Source organism: Rhinolophus sinicus, chromosome 6 (assembly GCF_057876585.1).
Source record: "Rhinolophus sinicus isolate RSI-liver-muscle chromosome 6, RSI-T2T, whole genome shotgun sequence".
Classification (NCBI taxonomy): domain Eukaryota; kingdom Metazoa; phylum Chordata; class Mammalia; order Chiroptera; family Rhinolophidae; genus Rhinolophus; species Rhinolophus sinicus.
Genome location: NC_142506.1, coordinates 12,127,026 through 12,146,341, shown reverse-complemented (window position 1 = coordinate 12,146,341; position 19,316 = coordinate 12,127,026). Strand labels below are relative to the sequence as shown.

Genomic DNA, 19,316 nt, shown 5'->3' with positions numbered 1-19,316 from the left:
AATAACACCTCTCCAAGGAAGAGATTTGTAGGTTTGCAACCCTCTGAGTGCAAATTCAATTTATACCAAAGGAAAAAAACCATATAAACAAATACATAGCTTTCAGAAAATTTTTGGAGTTTTATTCTCTTTGCTCCTAGTGTACGCACAATGAATCATTCTTGCAATGGGAAGCTATAGTAGGTGCAAAAAAACCTTAATAAAATTCTTATTGCAACAACTTCAGCTATGCATTTTTCAATGTAAAACATCAAGATTTAACTCTGACCTGCCTTGTGCATAGTTGGTTCCAAATGGTAGCATTTTAGTCCATTTTTAGTCATTAATAGTTTATAGATATACACTTGACATGAGCCTAGACATTGCAGAAGAAAACTAAATATTTGATCCAGTCCATGAGTATGTGAAAATATCTGGATGTTTGATGCTTAAATAATACTGGAATACTGAAAGATGAAAATCTTTCAATCCAAGTTACATGCTGGTGTAGGAATATTTTTATCTTGGTCTACTGATATTTGCGACAAGAACCTGTTGCCCCCATAAAACTCTGATGGGCAGAGTCTATGAAGTTTTGTGCAACTTTGCTATAAATGAACAGCTTTAGTCATACATTCACAAATACATATTCACCATTTTTATCCCTGCAAGGCACTATCTACTCCCTTATTTTAAACACTTAATTCTTTAGCCCCTCCTAAGAGATTTTTCACTAACGGAGAAAATAGATATTCCCAGTGCATTTCAAAAGCATGGTATGCTGTTGTGAAAACCAAAATAAGGGGTATTCACAATGATGAAGTAAAAAGTATCAATCATGATTTCACAGTTTAAATTGCTCCACATGCTAACCAAATTAAGACTTTGTTCATTTGATTCCCCAAAGCAATAAATACTTACATTACGATTGCCCATTTTCGGTTTTTAGAGATAGTTGTTCTGTATTTCATTAAGCGATCAGCTCTCGAAGGGCAAGTTTATAATGGTTTTCTCAGGACATAGTATCTCTAGAGTTTAATCAGTAACTTTGGCATTGAATTTGAATACATGGTTGGGGATGGGTAGGGAGTGGTCATAGCTACAAATGAGCTTAACCTGTCCAAGCTGCCTTGGCAGGCCGTCTTTTAAAATAAGATATTTATTAATATATCAAGTATAGGCTTTTTAAGTTGACTAACTTATTTTTTAAAGAATAACTTATTCACAACTTAAGGGCTGAACCTCTCTCACTTCTGGGTTATTGAAAGAGCTATTCTTTTTTTTTTTTTTTTTTTTTTTTTTAAAGATTTTATTGGGGAAGGGGGACAGGACTTTATTGGGGAACAGTGTGTACTTCCAGGAATTTTTTTTCCAAGTCAAGTTGTTGTCCTTTCAATCTTAATTGTGGAGGGTGCCATTCAGTTTCAAGTTGTTATCCTTTCAGTCTTAGTTGTGGAGGGCGCAGCTCAGCTCCAGGTCCAGTTGCCATTGCTAGTTGCAGGGGGAACAGCCCACCATCCCTTGCAAGAGTTGAACCGGCAACCTTGTGGTTGAGAGGACGGGCTTCCACCAACTGAGCTATCTGGGAGCTCAGCGGCAGCTCAGCTCAAGGTGCCGTGTTCAATTTTAGTTGCAGGGGGCGCTGCCCACCATTCCTTGCGGGACTCGAGGAATTGAACTGGCAACATTGTGGTTGAGAGCCTGCACTCCAACCAACTGAACCATCTGGGAGGCAGCTCAGCTCAAGGTGCCATGTTCAACCTTAGTTGCAGGGGGCAGAGCCCACCATCCCTTGTGGGACTCAAGGAATTGAACTGGCAACCTTGTGGTTGAGAGTCCACTGGCCCATGTGGGAATTGAACCGGTAGCCTTAGGAGTTAGGAGCATGGAGCGGTTGCCTGAGCCACCAGGCCGGCCTCGAAAGAGCTATTCTTGAGTATACCTTGTAATAATAATAAAAGCATTAACCAAACAAGACTGAAAAAATCTTTCTGTTTTATTAACATCACTATTATTCGTGCAGAGAATCTTTTTGAGGGCTTCACTGAGTTATACTAACAGTCTTTTTATAATTTAGTTAGTTTTTAAATTTAAAAAGTAATATGGACAGGTGGTAAATTTCTTTTCTGGTAATATGACTAGGTATCATTAAAAGTAAGCCAACTGACCTCCCCGTTCTTCCTCCCTGTGGTTTCTTGTGAATCCTTCCAGAAATGGTACATATATACAGCCATGTATGTCTCTTTCTCTCTGTCTCTCTCTCTGTCTCTCTCGACTATTTTTTTCCTCAACAAATGAGTTTGTGCAATGCATTCTATTCCATGCCTTGTATGCTTCATATACGAAAGAGGTACATGTCATTGGCACATTTTTCCCCCCAGTGGCCACATGGTAATTTATTGTCGGTATGAACCAAAACTTAATTCATCCGTCCACTATTCAAGGTCATTTAGGTTCTTTGGTCTTCTGCATGTATCTTTGTATATGTGTCCATGTTTATCTGGAGAATAAAATCTTAGAATGCAATTGCTGGCCAAAGAGTATGTGCATTTAAAACCCCAATAGATGTTGCTAAGTTGTCCCTCGCACAGATATAAAAATGCTGAACCACTCTCAAAGATCAGCTGACCCATGAGGCTGGCTTCCAAGACGAAATGTGTACCCCTACTGTGATGACATGTCAGTGCTCATCTCCCCACATACCGGCCGACACTAAACGTTATCAAAGTTTTTCATTTCTGCCAATTTCAAAGATGAAAAATGGTTATCTCACTATTTAATGTACATTCCTTTCCTTTGATATTCTTAAAATATGTCTCATTCCTTAAAAGCCATTCGTATGAATTTTTCTGTGGTCTGCTTATGCCTTTTATTTTTATTTTGAGTTATTAGTCCTTTCATGATTTATTTGAAACAGCACTTGGTTTCTAAGATATAGGCTTTTGTCACGTGTAACAATTATTTTCCCCCAATTTGTTGTTAGTCTTTTGTCTCTGAGTATGGTTTGAGTGTATATATGTGTGAAGAAAGTGTTAGTTTATGTTTTTAAATATATCAGTCTTTTTCTTCTTGGGCTTATTTAGAAAACCATCTCTGCATTAAGATGATTAAAACTTTTTGTACATTTTCTTCATGTTATTTTAATGACTTCATTTTTTAAGACTTACATCTTTGATCCATTTGGAATTGATTTTAATATAGATTAAGGAAGGAAGGAAGTCAGCTTTTGTTCTGGTTATTCAATCGATCCTAGATAGTTAATAAATGATTCCTCTTTCCTCCTCTGTTCTAAGATGCCATCTTTATTTTATGCCAAAATTCCCATGTAACATAGTACGAAAATTCTGATAGGTTTATTAAATTCTGATTGTATGTATTTATCTTTTGTCTTTTAACCTAGATTTATGGAAAGCCATGGGTGTGCTGATTGCTAGGACTGAAGTAGTGGACAAGGTGGATATGAATTTTCTCTTCCTAGAACAGACAGTCAAGTGGAGGAACCATAATTAGCAGGATGCTGTGATAGCAGCTAACGTGTGTGTGTGTGTGTGTGTGTGTGTGTGTGTGTGTGTGTGTGTGTGTATGATTTACTTTAAATAGAGGCAGTGCTCTTCAAGGAGCTAACATTTAAGCTGTTAGGATGAGAAGGAGCCCATCATTTGAAAAAGAGAAGTATTCTAGATCAAGCGCTCTTAGTTTGTACTAAGGCTCAGTAACAGGAAAGAGCTTTGCAAATGAGAAGAAATGAAAGATGGTCAAAGAGGTTGGCATCTGTGTGCCAGGCAGGATGATGGGGGCTAGAAATACGGTGGTAAACAAGACTAAACTCATCTCCAGGAATTGACAGTGGAGTGGGGAAGAAGACAAGAAGATGGAAGCTAGCACCTAATGCTTTGACCCTTAATTAGTCTTTTGTCTTTAGTGTTTAATTTGTGCTCTGTAGTTCACTGTCACCTTTTCACAGCCCTGGACTTCTCAGGGCGAAGTCCTTCCTGCCCCACCTTGGTGCTGGCTTTGGAGCCGACCTCTGCGTCATTAACCCCTCCTAGAACCCTCAATCAGTGATGTCTCCCTCCCTCCCTTCCTCTCCTACTCTAGGCTGTTGAAGCTCAAAGTTCAGGAGGAACTGAGCAATTTGATGTACTGTGTTCAATGCGGAGATAAGTCCTGTTCCAGGATGCTGAGTTACTGAGCACAGGAACTGTGTAACGAAGAGATATGTAGAGTTTAGGGCTCCAGGGAGGTGAAAGATACAAAGTGTAGAGGCCAAGTAAGAACCTGACACACGTTTTTATTTTTCTAGATCACCACCACTATAGCCAGCTCTTGATTATTTAAATTTGTCCATAGTCAAGTTTGGATTTGACTGAAACACAACTCTGTCTAGTGTCATCTCCTCCTTTTCTCCTTCCCCAGTTGGATGGGTATGTAGGAAGGTGGCTGGGATAATTCTAAGCAACAGCAGGGATAGGAAGGGGAATTCCTATTAGCCTAGGCCATTTCTGGTAGGATGTCATGGCTGGAGACCGAGAGGGGAGAAGAAGTACTGCCTGGGAAAGAAGAGTGAGAAGCTATGATGGGGGAAGAGAAGGCTTAAGAAGAGTGATGGGAGCGGTTTAGGGTTTTGTTTTGTTTTTTTATCATTGTAAATATTTATTGATTCTAAATTACACAGGTGCTGTGTAATACCTTCCTTTACTAGACTGGGCCTATTTATTTACACCTCTTGGGTTTTGGTGGTCCTCAACGTGGGGAGGCTAGCCAAAGTTCTCCTTTCCTTCTAACCTTACGAGTCTTGATAGCAAGTCATCAAAGCAATCTTGCCAAAGAGAGTCTTTCCTTCTGTACTGCCCACCAAGGTTAAGTTTTTAACACTTCTTAAAAATGTTACATATATATCTGTTAGGGTTTAAATTATATCCACCCCCTTAAAAGACACATTGAGGTCCTAGTCCTCGATACCCATGAATGTGGAAATAGGGTCTTTACAGACGCTATTATTAAATAGGGTGGACTTGATTTGGAAATAGGGTCCTTACAGATGTAACCAAGTTAAGAGGAGGTCATTAGGGTGGTCCTGAACCCATTAAAAGTGGTTTCTTTGTAAGAAGAAGAAAATGCCACATGAAGATACAGACACACAGGAGAAGGCCGTGTGATGACAAAGGCAGAGACCGGAATGATTCAGCTGCAAGTCAAGGAACGCCATCACACACCAGGAAGAGGCAGAGAAGGATCTTCCTCTACAGGTTTCAGAGGAAGAATTGTCCTGCCGACACGTTCTTCTTGGACTTCTGGCCTCCAGGAATGTGAGATGATACATTTTTGTTGTTTTCATCCACCCAATTTGTGGCACTTTGTTATAGCAGCCCGAGGAAACATCAAAACCAAACACACAGACAAAGAACTGAAAAACCCTCACCAGCTGGTATGATTCTCACAGCAAATACATTATGCTGTATACCTTGTATTTAATAAAACTTCTATTTAGAAATACGTTGGGAAAGTCTCATGTTATATAAGACCACAAGTATTTCAGATTATTTTGTTGCCGTACAGTATTCAAAATAACAAAAGTGCATAGATGCTAATTTTCTAAATAGAACAGTCAAGTCAGACACATGCCTAATCTTTCTGCAAGGAGAATTGATAGTATTTTATTTATTTAGTGTAACTTAGAATCGAAAAATTATAGTTGATTTTTGGATTGATATTTTCCTCTTGTATAAACAAAAGCAAACATGTTAATATTTTGTCATGTTTATCATTTTCCCCCTCCGCATTATTCAATAAATTCCCAAGAGCAGAGACAGGTCTATTGCTTGACAAATCCCCACAATGTTTATGCAATGGCTGCTTAACAAAAGTCATTGTTTGACTAAGACAAAATGACTGAAATCTGCAGGAAATTATCTTCGCTGAAAACAACTCTATTTCTATACTCCTATACTTTCCAGTGGTAAAAAGCTTGAAAGTAACACATTTCATCTTGTAAGCCTAAAAACAAAAATCTCATTTGGTTAGAGCATGAGCTCTCAACAACAAGGTTGCCGGTTCAATTCCCACATGGGATGGTGGGCTGCGCCCCCTGCAACTAAGATTGAAAACTGCGACTGGATTTGGAGCTGACCTGCGCCTTCCACAACTGAGCCACCCAGCCGCCCCTCCGGCAGCTCAGCGACAGCTCAGTGGCAGCTTGTTGTCTTCAATCTAGTTGTGGAGGGCACAGCTCACTGGCCCATGTGGGAATAGAACTGGCAACCCTGTTGTTCAGAGCTTGTGCTCTAACCAACTGAGCCATCCAGCCACTCTTAAAATGTACTTGTGGGGGATAAGATACTAAAAAGTACATTGGAAGCCAGGGTAGCACTGAGATGCTAAACGGCATTGAAGAGAAGGCATGTTTCGGAAGCAATGCTGGCATGAGGGAGGCATGAGGAAAACTGTGTGGCGATGTGAGCCTTCCTCTGGGAGTCGTGGGGTGGCAAGAATTTGAAAGGGCTGTGGGAAGGGCATCGCGTTAGAGGAGATGGCATTGGAAGTGGTGAACACCACTCAGGGGATGATCAGGAGGCAACCACGAGTGGGGTGTGTTGAGGGCTGAGGGAGAGTTGGGGAGACTTGGGAAGCTCATCTAGGTGCGAATGCCTGCACTTGAATGTGGTGACGGGGAAATCAACCAGGAAGCCGGGGTTTCAAACGGGAGTGACTTTAGCCACGGGGCAATCAAGACAGGAGCTGCTCTAGGAGGGGACAGTGGACGCTGAGGTGCCAGAAGGTCTGCAAAGGGAAGAGCTCAGAGGGCAGGAGGAGGAAGGGAACTGGGATTGATTGGCTGGGAAGTCAGAAGTAGAGCCAGATCAGGGAGCCATCCACGCAGCGGGTGTTTGAGGCTTGAGGTGTGCAGAGTGCACAGAAGGAGAATGGAAGGCAAAGAATGGAGCTGGGAAAGCCTCTTTGGAGGGTGGTAAGAAGAAAGAGTCTGTCCAAAAAGTCGGAAGGTTCATTAGAGAAAGTAATGAATCAAAAGCAAGAGAAAACCAATGAATATGTAGCATTGTGGATGCAGGCTTCCTCCCCCAGGTCAGCCCTTACCCACTGTATTCTTTTTATTGTTTCCCTGTTTACATGTTCTGACCATGGAATAGGACATCCCAGGGCAGTGAATCTCTCTCCTCTTCACCTTTCTATAGCCAGAGGCTTGTACGGCACTTGTCACAGGGAAATAAATAGCATCACCTGACTTACTACAGGTATTTTTTGAGTAACTGAGAGCAATGAATTCTTCAGAAAACCCTCTGTCATTGGCCAGATTTTGTTATGATGAACTCCAAGGGATATAAACATTTCTTGAGCAGGAATTTAACTCATGCATATATTCCTTAAATAAATGGGTAATTTGGCTGGGAAAAGTGTGTGTGTATGTGTGTGTACACAGGTTTTCCTCACTTTAAACAAATGCAGGTTAGGAAGACTAGAATTCTCACCTATACACCCAAGAATTAATGAGTATGTGTATGTGAGTGATCCTGTAATTCTTAAATTGTTTTCCATTAAAGGAGATTCATGAGTGCATTCTAGTCCACTGCTTACTTAATGAATTAGATGAATTAAACAGTTAATTTAGTGAGTGTCTACTGTAGGCCAGGTGCTCTGCTAGACACTGGGGATTAGCAGTGACAGGACAAAGTCGGGCCCTGGTGGAACTTACATTCTGTTGGGGGAAACATAAAGAAGCAAACAAAGACACAAAAACATAGGTACAGATTGGGATAGGTGTGAGGCCGTGATGGAAATAAACAGGGTGATATGAAGGTGAGCAATTGGGGGGCCAACCGTAAGAGGGGCAGGAAGAAGAGGCCGGTCTGAGGGGTGGGCTGGGGGCCGAGACCTGAAGCACAGACTCAGCATTGGAAGAGCTAGGTAGGGTGATTTCTGGCTGGAAAAAGGAGACCTTGAGGTCACAAGGCTTTGGTACATTTGCATAATAGAAAAGTTGTCACAGTGGCAGCCTGAGGTGGGGAGAGGGGGATGAAAGAGGAGACGAGAGGGCAGATCAGCAAGGCATTGCAGGCAACTGGTGAGGAATTTGGATTTTACCTGTAGAGAATTGCGAAATCACCTAAGAATTTCAGATAAGAGAGCTGCACATTCTGATTTAGTTTTTAGGAGATTGCCCTAGGTGTGTGTGTACGTGATGGGTCAGACGGTGTCAGGGCAGGAGAAAAGAGGCTTCTGCATTGGAGCAGGTGAGAGATGCAGGTGACCTGGATGCAGAGGTGGGGTTTAGTGATACACATAGATTTGAAAGTGGAGCCAAGAGGACTTGCAGTTGGGACCGGATGTGGGGACAGAGGACAGAGGAAAATTAAGGGTATCTCTCCCAGATGTGATGCTCAAGACTCCTGGTCAGGAGGTCGTACCACTAATGAGGTGAGGAAGACAGGGGTGTAGGGAAGAAGTCTCGGAGCCGAGGGATCAAGATTTTTGGCTTTGAGCATATTACCTGTGAGATATTTATTAGACGTCTAAGTGGTAATATCACAGTGGCAGTTGGTTTTGAAAGAGGCCTGGGTTGTATATACCTTTGGGAGTCATCGGCGTATATGTAAGTCGTAAAGTGGGTGGAGATCACCGATGGAGAGAGTTAGGATAGAGAAGAGCAGAGAAGAGAAGAGGGCCCAGGACTGAGGCTTAGGTGTGCCAACGCTTACCTGCTGGACCCAGGAAGAGGAGGAGCAGCGAATAACAGCAGAGGCAGATTGGAAGAATGCGGTGTCTAGAAAGGCAAGCGAGTATTTCAAGATGGAAGGTAGTTAAGTATTATATGCTGAATGTACTATATAAAGCAAGTGTCTGAAATATATTTTATTTTTACAAATTAAGCTTATAGGTTTTTAGGAATATACGTATCCCACGGATGAAGCAATTGTTTCTCAAAGAGCTTTAATTTTTAATTACTAATTAGTAACAAATGTTTGCTTAATGAAGTTTTTTAAAAATTAGAAAATTTCATTGAATTTGTGTAAAGAGATTTGATGACAGTCAGAATCCGCCTGCTTGGGATGAGGTAGAACTGCTCACAAAGTTACTCCAAGGCCAGGTCTCCCTGGCACCTCACTCACAAGCAGTCTGCACCTTCCTGCTGCTCTGTAATTAGCTGAGGACCATGAGCAGGTTCTGTTCTCTCTGTGGGCTTCCATTTTTATGACTCTAAAGCGAGGCGAGTCTGACCAGCGCCCAGTAAAGTATCTCCCATCTTAACACTATTTAAGATTCCAACTAGCACCATTTGTCCAGCCCTTTCTCATTAAAATATATTCACACCAATTAAACAAACAAACAAACAAACATTTCTTTGTTGTCGGTCCAACAATTTGCCTAAGGTTAACATTGCCTGTGCTAATTGTGCAAAAGAGTATGTTTATTTCTGACTTTTCATTTCATGATTCTGGGCTAAGCGGTAGCAAAATGCAAGAGGCCATTTTCAGACTCCTATTACTTTTACGGGATCTGAAAGCCTGTTTGTGTTACAAATAATTCAATTTTACTTTGCAAGGGTACACGATGCCTAAGATGCCTAAGATAAGAGTTCCTTGCCTTTTGATCTTCTCCATATTTTGGCTCTGTATTCCTGGCTGACTGCAAGACCTGAACTTTCTATAAAGAAGATCCATGTTGAAAGTGATTTGTTCTGAGGTCCTTGGCTCTTCCAAGGACCACAGCATGTGTGGGCTCCACTGAGGAGGCTGATAAGTTTTATTTGATGATCTACACATGGCAAGAGGTAGACTAAGGCATGCCGTTCCATGAAAATCTTTTTTCAGCCTGCATTTCAGATGTCACGACTATTCCCGAGCTACCTTTAAATAAAAGCTGTGGAAAATTATAATATAACTCATGCATAGTGATAACAGATAAACCATTAATAGAACAACAAGCTAATAAACCACCTGCTGACGAATACGCCATAGAAAATGCCAAAAGGTAAAGTGATGAAGGTTACACATCACTTTTTCAGAAATAACTAAGGCTTTCTAACCTTTCCTGATAGTCAAGACTTCTTTCAGAGATAGAATTCTTAAAGTAACAAATGGAATTAAGCGTTACTAGGAATTTAATTAGTAGTTGAGATCCACTTTTATGTTCCAAAATTTATTTTTTTAAATACTCACTTTTAATTCCACTCTTATATTTATCAGCCCCCTGAGAAGAACAAGTTGAAAGTTTTGGGGTGCATGTTAAGTAGCTAGAACAGCCTGAAGCCTCTTTTCTTATCTGGGTGTGAAGCTATCTAGCTGGGTGCTTTGTACCCGGAAGATGTTTAGTAGATGGCTGAGAAAACAAACAAACACAAAGACAAAAAGTAATTATTGCCAAGTGGATGCATAAAATGCACAGCAATAAGAATTACAAAAGCCACGTTTTTCCCTGTAGCAAATATAAAAATCCCATAGGGATGGGGAACTCCTTTTCTATATAAAAATATTCGTTTGTTGTTGATTCAGTGTCATCAGAGGAATTCTGGGGGTGAGGGGGTCCCTATGGGGGCAAGTGTTTAAAATTAATTAGTATACCAAAAGACCATTAAAAGGAACATGGTTGTTTGGTTGGAAGATACACAAAAACTGTCTTGTAGAAAAATCAATTGCATTGCCTAAGGCATGTGAACATCACTGAACAATAATAGTAAAATTCAAGATATTATAGACACTGTAGGATTTTTAATTTGGTAGAATTTTCTCTGGAGCAATCACCCAAAGGAGGATTGTCCTGTGGTCCCTGAAGAGAATCTAAGTGCCCGAGAGGCCAGAGGCGGGGTTGGAATGAAGAGGAAGGCCAGGAGTCAGTGTACCTCGAGTTGGTAAGTGTGCTAGTTACTTTTATGTGCCAGCGTCACTGGTCTTAGGGATGCCCAGAAGCTGGTAAAACATCATTTCTGGGTGTGTCTGTGAGGGTATTTCCAGAAGAGATTGGCATCTGATTCAAGTAGACTTGAGTAAAGAAGGTTCACTCTCATTGATGTGGGCGGGCATCATTCAAACTGTTGAACCAGAAAGAAGGAAGGGCTAATTCCTGTTCTGCTTTCCTGAGTCAGGACATCCATCTTCTCTTGCCCTTGGGCATTGGAGTTCCTGGTTCTCAGGCCTTCAGACTCAGACTGAATTATAACCACCATCTTTCCTGGTTCTCCAGCTTGCAGCGGCACCCTGTAGGACATCTGGGCCTCCATAACTGTGTGACCAAATTCATATAGTATGTATGTATTCGTCATATATGTATCTGTGTGTGTGTGTGTGTGTGTGTGTGTGTGTGTAAAAATATATCCTATTGGTTTTTTCTTTGGAGAACCCAGACTGTACAGAAAGGGTTGTTAAACCTGTGGTATTAAGTTGAAAGATGGTTTGGTATTTCAAGGTTATTATCACCCACCCCTGTGTTTCATTCCACTTGACAACGGCAGATGTTTCACAAATGTGTGCTGAGCTAAACCAAACTCACCTATCTCACTACTAGGTGCTGAGAACTCTGTAAATGCTAAAGAGATCAGTGATAAAGATGTTATTAGTGCCATTGATTGCAGAAGTGTTGAAAAGACATGTGCACCTCATTGCATACAATGTGGAAGGTTCTGTGATGGAGGCAGGCCTGCTGTTAGACCCGTGTGCATCAGGACACTCATTCCGGTATGGGGGCGTCATTACCCCGTTGCTCAGATACAGACCAATAGCAGGCTGGTCAAACACAGAAAAGAGCCAGCAGATTCCTCACTCCTCTTCCCCTAAATAATTGTTTTGAGGTGTAGTGGTTTCCTACTGTCTCTGGAGAGGTGTCACACAGGACCAACTGCGTTTTCTTGAGAAGCTGTGGCCTGCTTGGGAACAGAATATCCTTTATTTGCTTTCTGTTCTTTCTTGATTCATATTGTTTCCCCTTCACTTTTGCTGCCCTGGGATTATACCCCCTGGTAAGAATTGTTAGCACGTACGCTTTATCCATCTGCTTTCTAGAGAATTGGAGTTAAAACATTGTTTTTTTAAATGTTTGGAATATAATTCCTGGGTACTACGGAGTACTTAACCTAAGGTGGATGAGTAGGGAAGGACAGAGAGGAAATCATGGAAGTCTTTCAGAAGCAGGTGACCTTTGAATAGGGCTTAGAAGGAAAAGTAATTGGGCAAAGTGGGGTTGACAAAGATGAAACAACATGAGCATACGTACAAAGACATGGAACAACTATGTTATATTCAGGGACTAACACTAGCCTTCTACTTGGAAGCCTAGTAGAAAATGTGGAAGTCTTGAAATCTTGCTAAGATTTCAGTTACTTATTATTTTACTACTTAATAATATTAAGTAATGTTGTTGCTGAATAATATTAATATTATTACTAATGATATGAGTTACATGAAGACTTGTGAATACTACAAGGGTAGAGAGAGGCTACTTTAATTTTTCTCTCAACTAAACCTTCCACTGAGGAGCAGGTAAGAGGTGAGAGGACTAACGATACCCTAACAATACCTTGCACGTACGTGGCCTGAGGACTGAAGGCGTGTGTCCCTCAATATTGCCCCTCACAATAGGTTTTTGTTTGTTTGGTTGATTTGGTGGCTCATCAGTTTCACATAAAACTGAGAATTCCTGTTTCTCTTGAAAAATCAGACCTGGTAGTTCAGGGCTTATGGCCCCACATGAAGACAGAAGATATGAACTGAGCAGTAGATGCCCACTTTAGATGACGTGCGACTGTTCACACTGCCCGAGGCCCCACTATCCCCTCAGCTGGATCATGTTACTCATTTACATAACTTGCCTAGTCCCTCTAGCATTTGAGTTTGTAGTTCTGGGAAGTCCCTCAATATTGGGTGATCTTGGACCAGTGAGAAAATCTCTGCCAGCTCAGCTTCTCAAGGGAGCCTACCTTGTTGAGATTGATACGATTGACGCAGCACCTGATTTGACTCAGGCACAAACATCACTGATTGGCGAAGCTGAGGTTACGTGTTCGTGCCTTAGCTGCAATGGCAGCTGGGAAAGCGAATATTTGGCATCTATAGTTTCTTTGACGGGAGATGGACTCTGCCTCCAGCAGGATTAATACAGTCTTTAGATGTTGAGCAGCCAAATGAATGACGAAAGTCCACCACAAAGGGGTTGGCTATCTAATTGTGGCATGTCTACCAATGGGGCACATAAGATGGTTTTATGTGGGACACACAGAAATTTTACTTTGATAGCATTGCATTATTTTGTGTGTATTAGGAAAATACAAATAAGATACTGAATCTGTGAAGGACACAAGTTTATAAAGAGTGTGAAGTGTGACAATTCAAAGAAAAATCTTGAGTAAATAGTAATTTAGATGATGCTTAGACATAAAATGATTCAAATAACTGAACTTTTAGAAATTGGTCTAGATAAATGAAAATCTTTAAATTTCACTTTGTGCCCAGTAATAATAATAATAATAGTAATACCAAGGTTGACATTTATTTAGTGCTATGGGCCAGACAGACCCTATTCTAAGGACTTTGCATTTGTTTGTTTGCTTCAACATCACATCAACTTTATGAAATGGTCACTGTTATTTTCCCAATTGCACAGATGGGGAACCTAAGATACAAAGTGGTTCAGCAACCAGAAGTCCCTCAGGAAATAGTCAAATGAGGATTGCATTCAGGCCACTGCTCTCTTACCTGACAACTGCGTAATTAGGGTGGATGTGGAATCTTGGACAAGATTGTACCTAAAATCTTCAGAACTGATTTGGGACTTGAAGTCAGAAATTTGGAGGTGAATGCATGCTTTTAGCATACTTTGTCATGCCACTTGGTTTGTAGTCTAGAGGAGAGTTCTCAACCTCGGCACTACGGATATGTTGGGCCAGATAATTCTTTGTGTATGTGGTGGGGGTGGGGGGCTGTCCTATGTGTTTTAGGAGAGCTTTCCTGGCCTCTACCTACTAGATGCTGGTTATACCTTCTCCAGTTGTGATAATCAAAGCTGTCCCCACACATTGCCAAATGTCCCTTGGGGACAAAATTGCTCCCTGTTGAGAAATCCTGATCTAGAGAATTTTGAATTATCTCAGTGAGGAGCCCAGAAATAATTACCAGCGTGATGAAATGATATGACTAGGCATTTCTGGTATGTTTTCCCGGGTGGTATGACTAAGCATCTCGGGTATGTTTTCCAGGGTGTTCTTTCACAGTATCATGTCATTATTTGCTAATAGCAGGTGTGTCTAGTTTCTCATATCAGAAATAAATACACGGTACTGGCTTGTACCAGCTATTGGTTTTTAATGCAATATGTGGTGAATGTTTAACTTTGTGGTTTACTTATAAAATGAGCAACCAGCTTCTCATTTTTCTAGAATCCAGTGGCCGTACACTTGGCAAGAGACTACAAATTACCTCAATCTCTTTGAATATTTAAGCCAGTCCACATGTTTTTCCTTGACTTGGTGTTTGGTCATATCCGGAATTTTTTTGAGGGGGGGAAAGGGTCTATGTAAAATAAACTTGGTCCATTCTCTCTATTCAAATATGTTTGTTAGGATTTTAATAACAAAGATAAATATTACGATCATGATATATTAATGTATCACAGAACATTGAAGAGCTGCAAAAGGACAAGTCATCTCTCAGGTGGGGCTTTGTGGTCATGAAATTGCTGACATCTGACTCTAGCAAGAGGGTTAGCGAACACTTTTTATTTTAGTATGCCCTGGCCTCCGTGGGCACCCATACACCATTCTCTGCTCGTCAAAACACCTTCCTCTCCAATCCCTTTGGATATATCCAATGTTAAAGCCCCGCAAAAAGCCACCTCCTCCATGATTGCTTCCAGAATCCTTAATCAGAAGAGCCACTTCCTTCCACTGGACCCATGTGTCATCTTGTATCTATCATTGTATTCTACTTTATGCTCCATTGAATTTAGTACCTCAACCCTACTAGACTGTAAATTAGTTAAGGGTAAGGATCATGCTTTCTTCGACTCTGTATCCCCAAATTCTTAGTACCTTGCACTTAGAAATCACTTAGCACATTCTTGTTGAAAGGATGTATCCTTTTGTTAAATTAATCCTTCTCTAGAATCAGAAATCAATATTTGGCAGCAAGACAAAATCAGTTGCTATCTCTGTCTTTGTTGTTGGACTGCAAGATCCCCTGTCCTGACAGTGGATCCAGGTATTGAGTCTTTCCATCCTCTTCCCCTATTTACAGAGAGATTTTCCTCTGGGACTGTCCTTAATCCCAAATGTTACCTGCTTTGTGTTTCTTACAGTTTTGGGAGTTAATTGCAATCTTTTGTGTTAATTCCATTGATGGCGTCCATGAACCAATCTTGCCCACTATACTCTTTGTAGCCCAGGTCAGGGTTATTGGACTAAAAGAATCCCATAGGAATGTTAGTCCTTTGAAGGACTCAGTTTCCTTTCCACACAGGCCCTTGGTAAATCGCAGTTTGGGTCCTCTTAGTTATTCCTCTTTCTCAGTGGCCCATGGAATCTGCTTTGCTTCCCCTCTTAATAGGCCCTGTTATCGTTTGCTATGCAAGGATCCTACCGTGTGCGTACTAATGCTGTCTTAGAAGGCACCACCCTCCATGTCATTCTTGCTCCTGAGCTCCTATGTGCAGAATATGTCTTAGCTCAGATTAAAGCTGGCTGTTGTTTGGGGGTTGAAGATGTTCACACATGACTATTCACATAGACAAAGAAACTTGCAGCTGCTTTATATTTAAAGGTGGACCTTTTTTCTTTTTTTTTTAAAAAAAGGTGGACCAATTATTTTGAAGGTGGACACTCTTCCCCCTGCTGGGTAGTCTCTGTGTGTGTGTGTGGGGGGGCAGTGGGGCCTTAAATCTAACAATTAAGATACTCTTAATTTAGTCCCTTCCTATTTAAATACAGTCATCTCATCAGGTCAATGGTTTCTATTTAGCAAATGCTCCACCTTGAAGACTCTTTCTTCTTCTTCCCCCTTTTCTTCCCAAGATATGCCAATGGGAGCTAAAATAACTCAGAAAACCCTTTGTCAATAAAGCCTGCCTTTCAAGACTACTGTTTTGCTCAGACAGACTATGAAAATCCTACTTTTTATTCCAAAAGATAAACCTTGACTTTCTCTTTGCCTTTCTTTTTAATGATTGTTATCTTCTCAAAGGCATAATGGATGATGGTGGCTTTTAATTAATTTTTTTCATGACTTTGGCTTTTCTGGGCCTACCTTTTACCAGATACACAGTTCAGTTGGCTACACAATTCAGTTGCCTTTCTATATTCTTTAAAAAAGAAAAAAGAAAGAAAGAAAAAATTTACTATGCATTAAGGCTATACAAATTCTAAAAAGATATGGTTACTAATGACATTTAACTAAATCTTCACAAATTCTAAAAGAAAGAGGATTTCACATTTCTATAAAGCAAGGGAATAAATGCTTATACAGACTTGAGCAAAGAAATAGCTGAATTACACTTTCCTGGGATCAGTGGTAGTTAAAGCCAAGAAAGTATCCACTCTCTTACTTATCTCATTTATAGAGGTCATGAAACAGTCCTACTATACATGACTTTAATCTTGGATCACATTTACACTAGTAGACAAACTCGTATTTCTTGTTAGACACTTAAGAGATTACGTGTTGTGAAAGGTATAAAGTTTGAATGACGTGATGTAGAAAGAAACAAAAATATTTCCTTTCAGCCAAGTTCTAAGCCACTATGATAATGCACCCAAATAAGTAAAAAAGATCTGCGACGGAGCAATGCCATATTTGTAACACAAACTCAGATAATTTCCATATTAGTCCAATAATGTGTAATTATTTATCTCATGGATCTCCCAATGGTTATCAAGTGGTAGAAAAATTATTTCCGTGGTCTACAGGAATGTTGAACAGATGCCTGCTTTATTCTCGAATGGAAAAGCCTAGAGTGGGGGAATTATTTTGCATATGCAAAAAAGTGTTACAATAGGTCATGGAATTACTGAGTTGTGGCGTTAGTATGGACATTAGAAATCATCTTTGTTCAATCTCCTCATTTTACAAATTCATTTCAACAAATGCGTACTGAGTACCTCAGGCCCAAAGACGCCTGAATAAGTGGTGGTCAACCAGTTGGTGTACGTTGAATGACCTAGGAATATTTTAAAAATAGGCCTCTCTGGGTCCCAACTGAAGAATTCTGTCTGATATAATTGCTCTGGTGTGAAGCCTGGACATTGGTAGTTTAAACTTCTCAGGTGGTTCTCATGCTCCAAGCACTACCCTCTCCCTCAATTTTTTTAAAAAAAATACTGACCTGACAAATTTTTATTCTGTATCTATCCACTCATTAAATTAACTAATTTGATGAAATAATGGGGGGGGGGGGGGATTTAGAGGAACCCTCCAGATGCCTCCTCCCTTCTATAGGCTTTCCTTTTTCCTCTTTATTTTTCCAGCTAGTCCCACCTCTTTTTAAAAATAGAATTGACTATCTACTGTGGAATTCACAAACCCCACTCAAATATAATTGTGTTCCTCCTCATAGATACTGTTAAAATATTTTCAATTAAGTGGAAATCATGCTTTGTAGCTGGCTGACTTACCTTACCTGCCTGGGCTACCAAGGGGCACAAAACTTCAGGCTCAATGGTGACTCTGAGGTTATACAAGCTTCAGCTGGACACACTGCCCACCAGCCCTGAATGCATCAATATCCAAGGAAGAATCAACAGTATTTGGGGCTATCAGATACTGGAGAAAAAGTAGAGAAAGAATTTCAAAGACTTCAAGGCCTGAGAGAATGGTTTGGATAAAAGTCCAAATAGTCAGAAATGAGGAAATAAAGAGCTTGCGAGTTTTAGGTATAGAAATGTTGAGTGAGATCAACCCCTAGTGGGCACGTGAACTATTACAGTTGTTCAGCGTTTGTGTGGGGGTGACGTGGCTTGATATCGGAGAAGCTCATTTCCACATCGGGCCACAAATGTTCTCTACACACTGACTTCAAACGGCGGAAGTATAACATGCTCCATGTTGTACATAAATGTACAACATTAATATTTCCCAGGCTCTATGGCAGAGGATCTCTCTGCCTCTCTCTGAAACATACTTGGAACTCTTCGCTTGTTTTCCATCCTTTGCAGAAGACAATCCTAGAAACTCCATTATGTAGGAAAAAAACGGTCCCAGGTGATCTGGCCCCTTCTCATGTCTCCATCCTCACCTCCTGATTCTTTAGAGTTGCATTCACCCTGTCAGGATGAGAAGTTTTCCAGGTAGAAAAGGAGGGGAAAGCATTCCAGAGAGGGGTATTCTACATGCAAAGACCTGAAGGGATTACACAGTATGGCATATTTAGGGAATTGCCAATGGTGTAGTATTTCAGGCAGAGACAAGGATACAGAAACATTTCTTTCCTTCCAAATAAACGAAGTGTGAGAGGGTTGATTTTCACAACCAACATCCTCCGTGACAGAGGCAGTGGAGGTAGTGGAGAACATGGCCTGTGAGAGAGCGTGTGTTCTGTCTGAGCCAGGCAGCCTGTCCTCAGCTTCCCTGACTGGCGTGGGGAAGGGGATCTAATGCTATGGGATTGTTCGTATTTTCAAGAGAATCCTCAAATCTGGATTTTTATGAGAATTTTGCTCCCTGCAACATCTATTCATTTATTATTTATCAAGTGCCAACGATGTGTTGTTCTAGGCCTGAGGACACAGCAGAGGACAAAACAGACAAAAGCCCTTACTTCTGGGGCACTTCCAGTCTAATGGGAGAAATTAATAATTTTTAAAACTATGTTAAATATATTAGATGGCAATAAGTGCTCCGGAGAAAAATAATCCAGGGGAGGCAGCTGAGGAGGACCGGAGATGTGTTACAATTTTGAATAAGGTGGTCAGAGAAGACTTTAACTGAGGAGGTGACATTTGAGAGCTCAGGTGTCACATAACTAGTTAACTCCTTCAAGACGTTCAGTGATAGTTATTGAGTACTTATGGGCAAGGCGTGATTCTATACGCTGGAGTTAGACTGATGAACAAGATTCTTGCTGAGAAGACAGACAATGAACCAAATAGGATAATGTCAGACCGTGATTTCTTGCAACCCAAGAAATAAACCAAGGTAATGTGTTAGAGAGAGGAGGGGGAGAAGTGGCTAGGTTGGACAAAGCAGTTGGAGAACGCCACTCTAAGTGCAAGTGGGTAGAATGAAGGAAGCCTGCTATGGAAAGTTCTGAGGAAAAGCATACATGTAAGGCCCAGGGAACAGCAAGGGCCAAAGCCATTATGTGGGGACAAGGTAGACCGTGGTGTCAAGCATCACGGGTTGATGAAT

At 40.9% G+C, this 19,316-nt stretch overlaps 1 protein-coding gene across 1 annotated transcript in view; it reads right to left on the bottom strand.

The window, feature by feature from the left end:
* Positions 1-1,217, bottom strand: part of ANXA13 (annexin A13) — a 43,174-nt gene extending 41,957 nt beyond the window's left edge. The window contains exon 1 of the mRNA XM_019719513.3: positions 901-1,217. Coding sequence (XP_019575072.3) covers positions 901-915 — 15 coding nt within the window. The 5' untranslated portion in view covers positions 916-1,217. The remainder of the gene's footprint in view (positions 1-900) is intronic.
* Between the last annotated feature and the right edge of the window lie 18,099 nt (positions 1,218-19,316).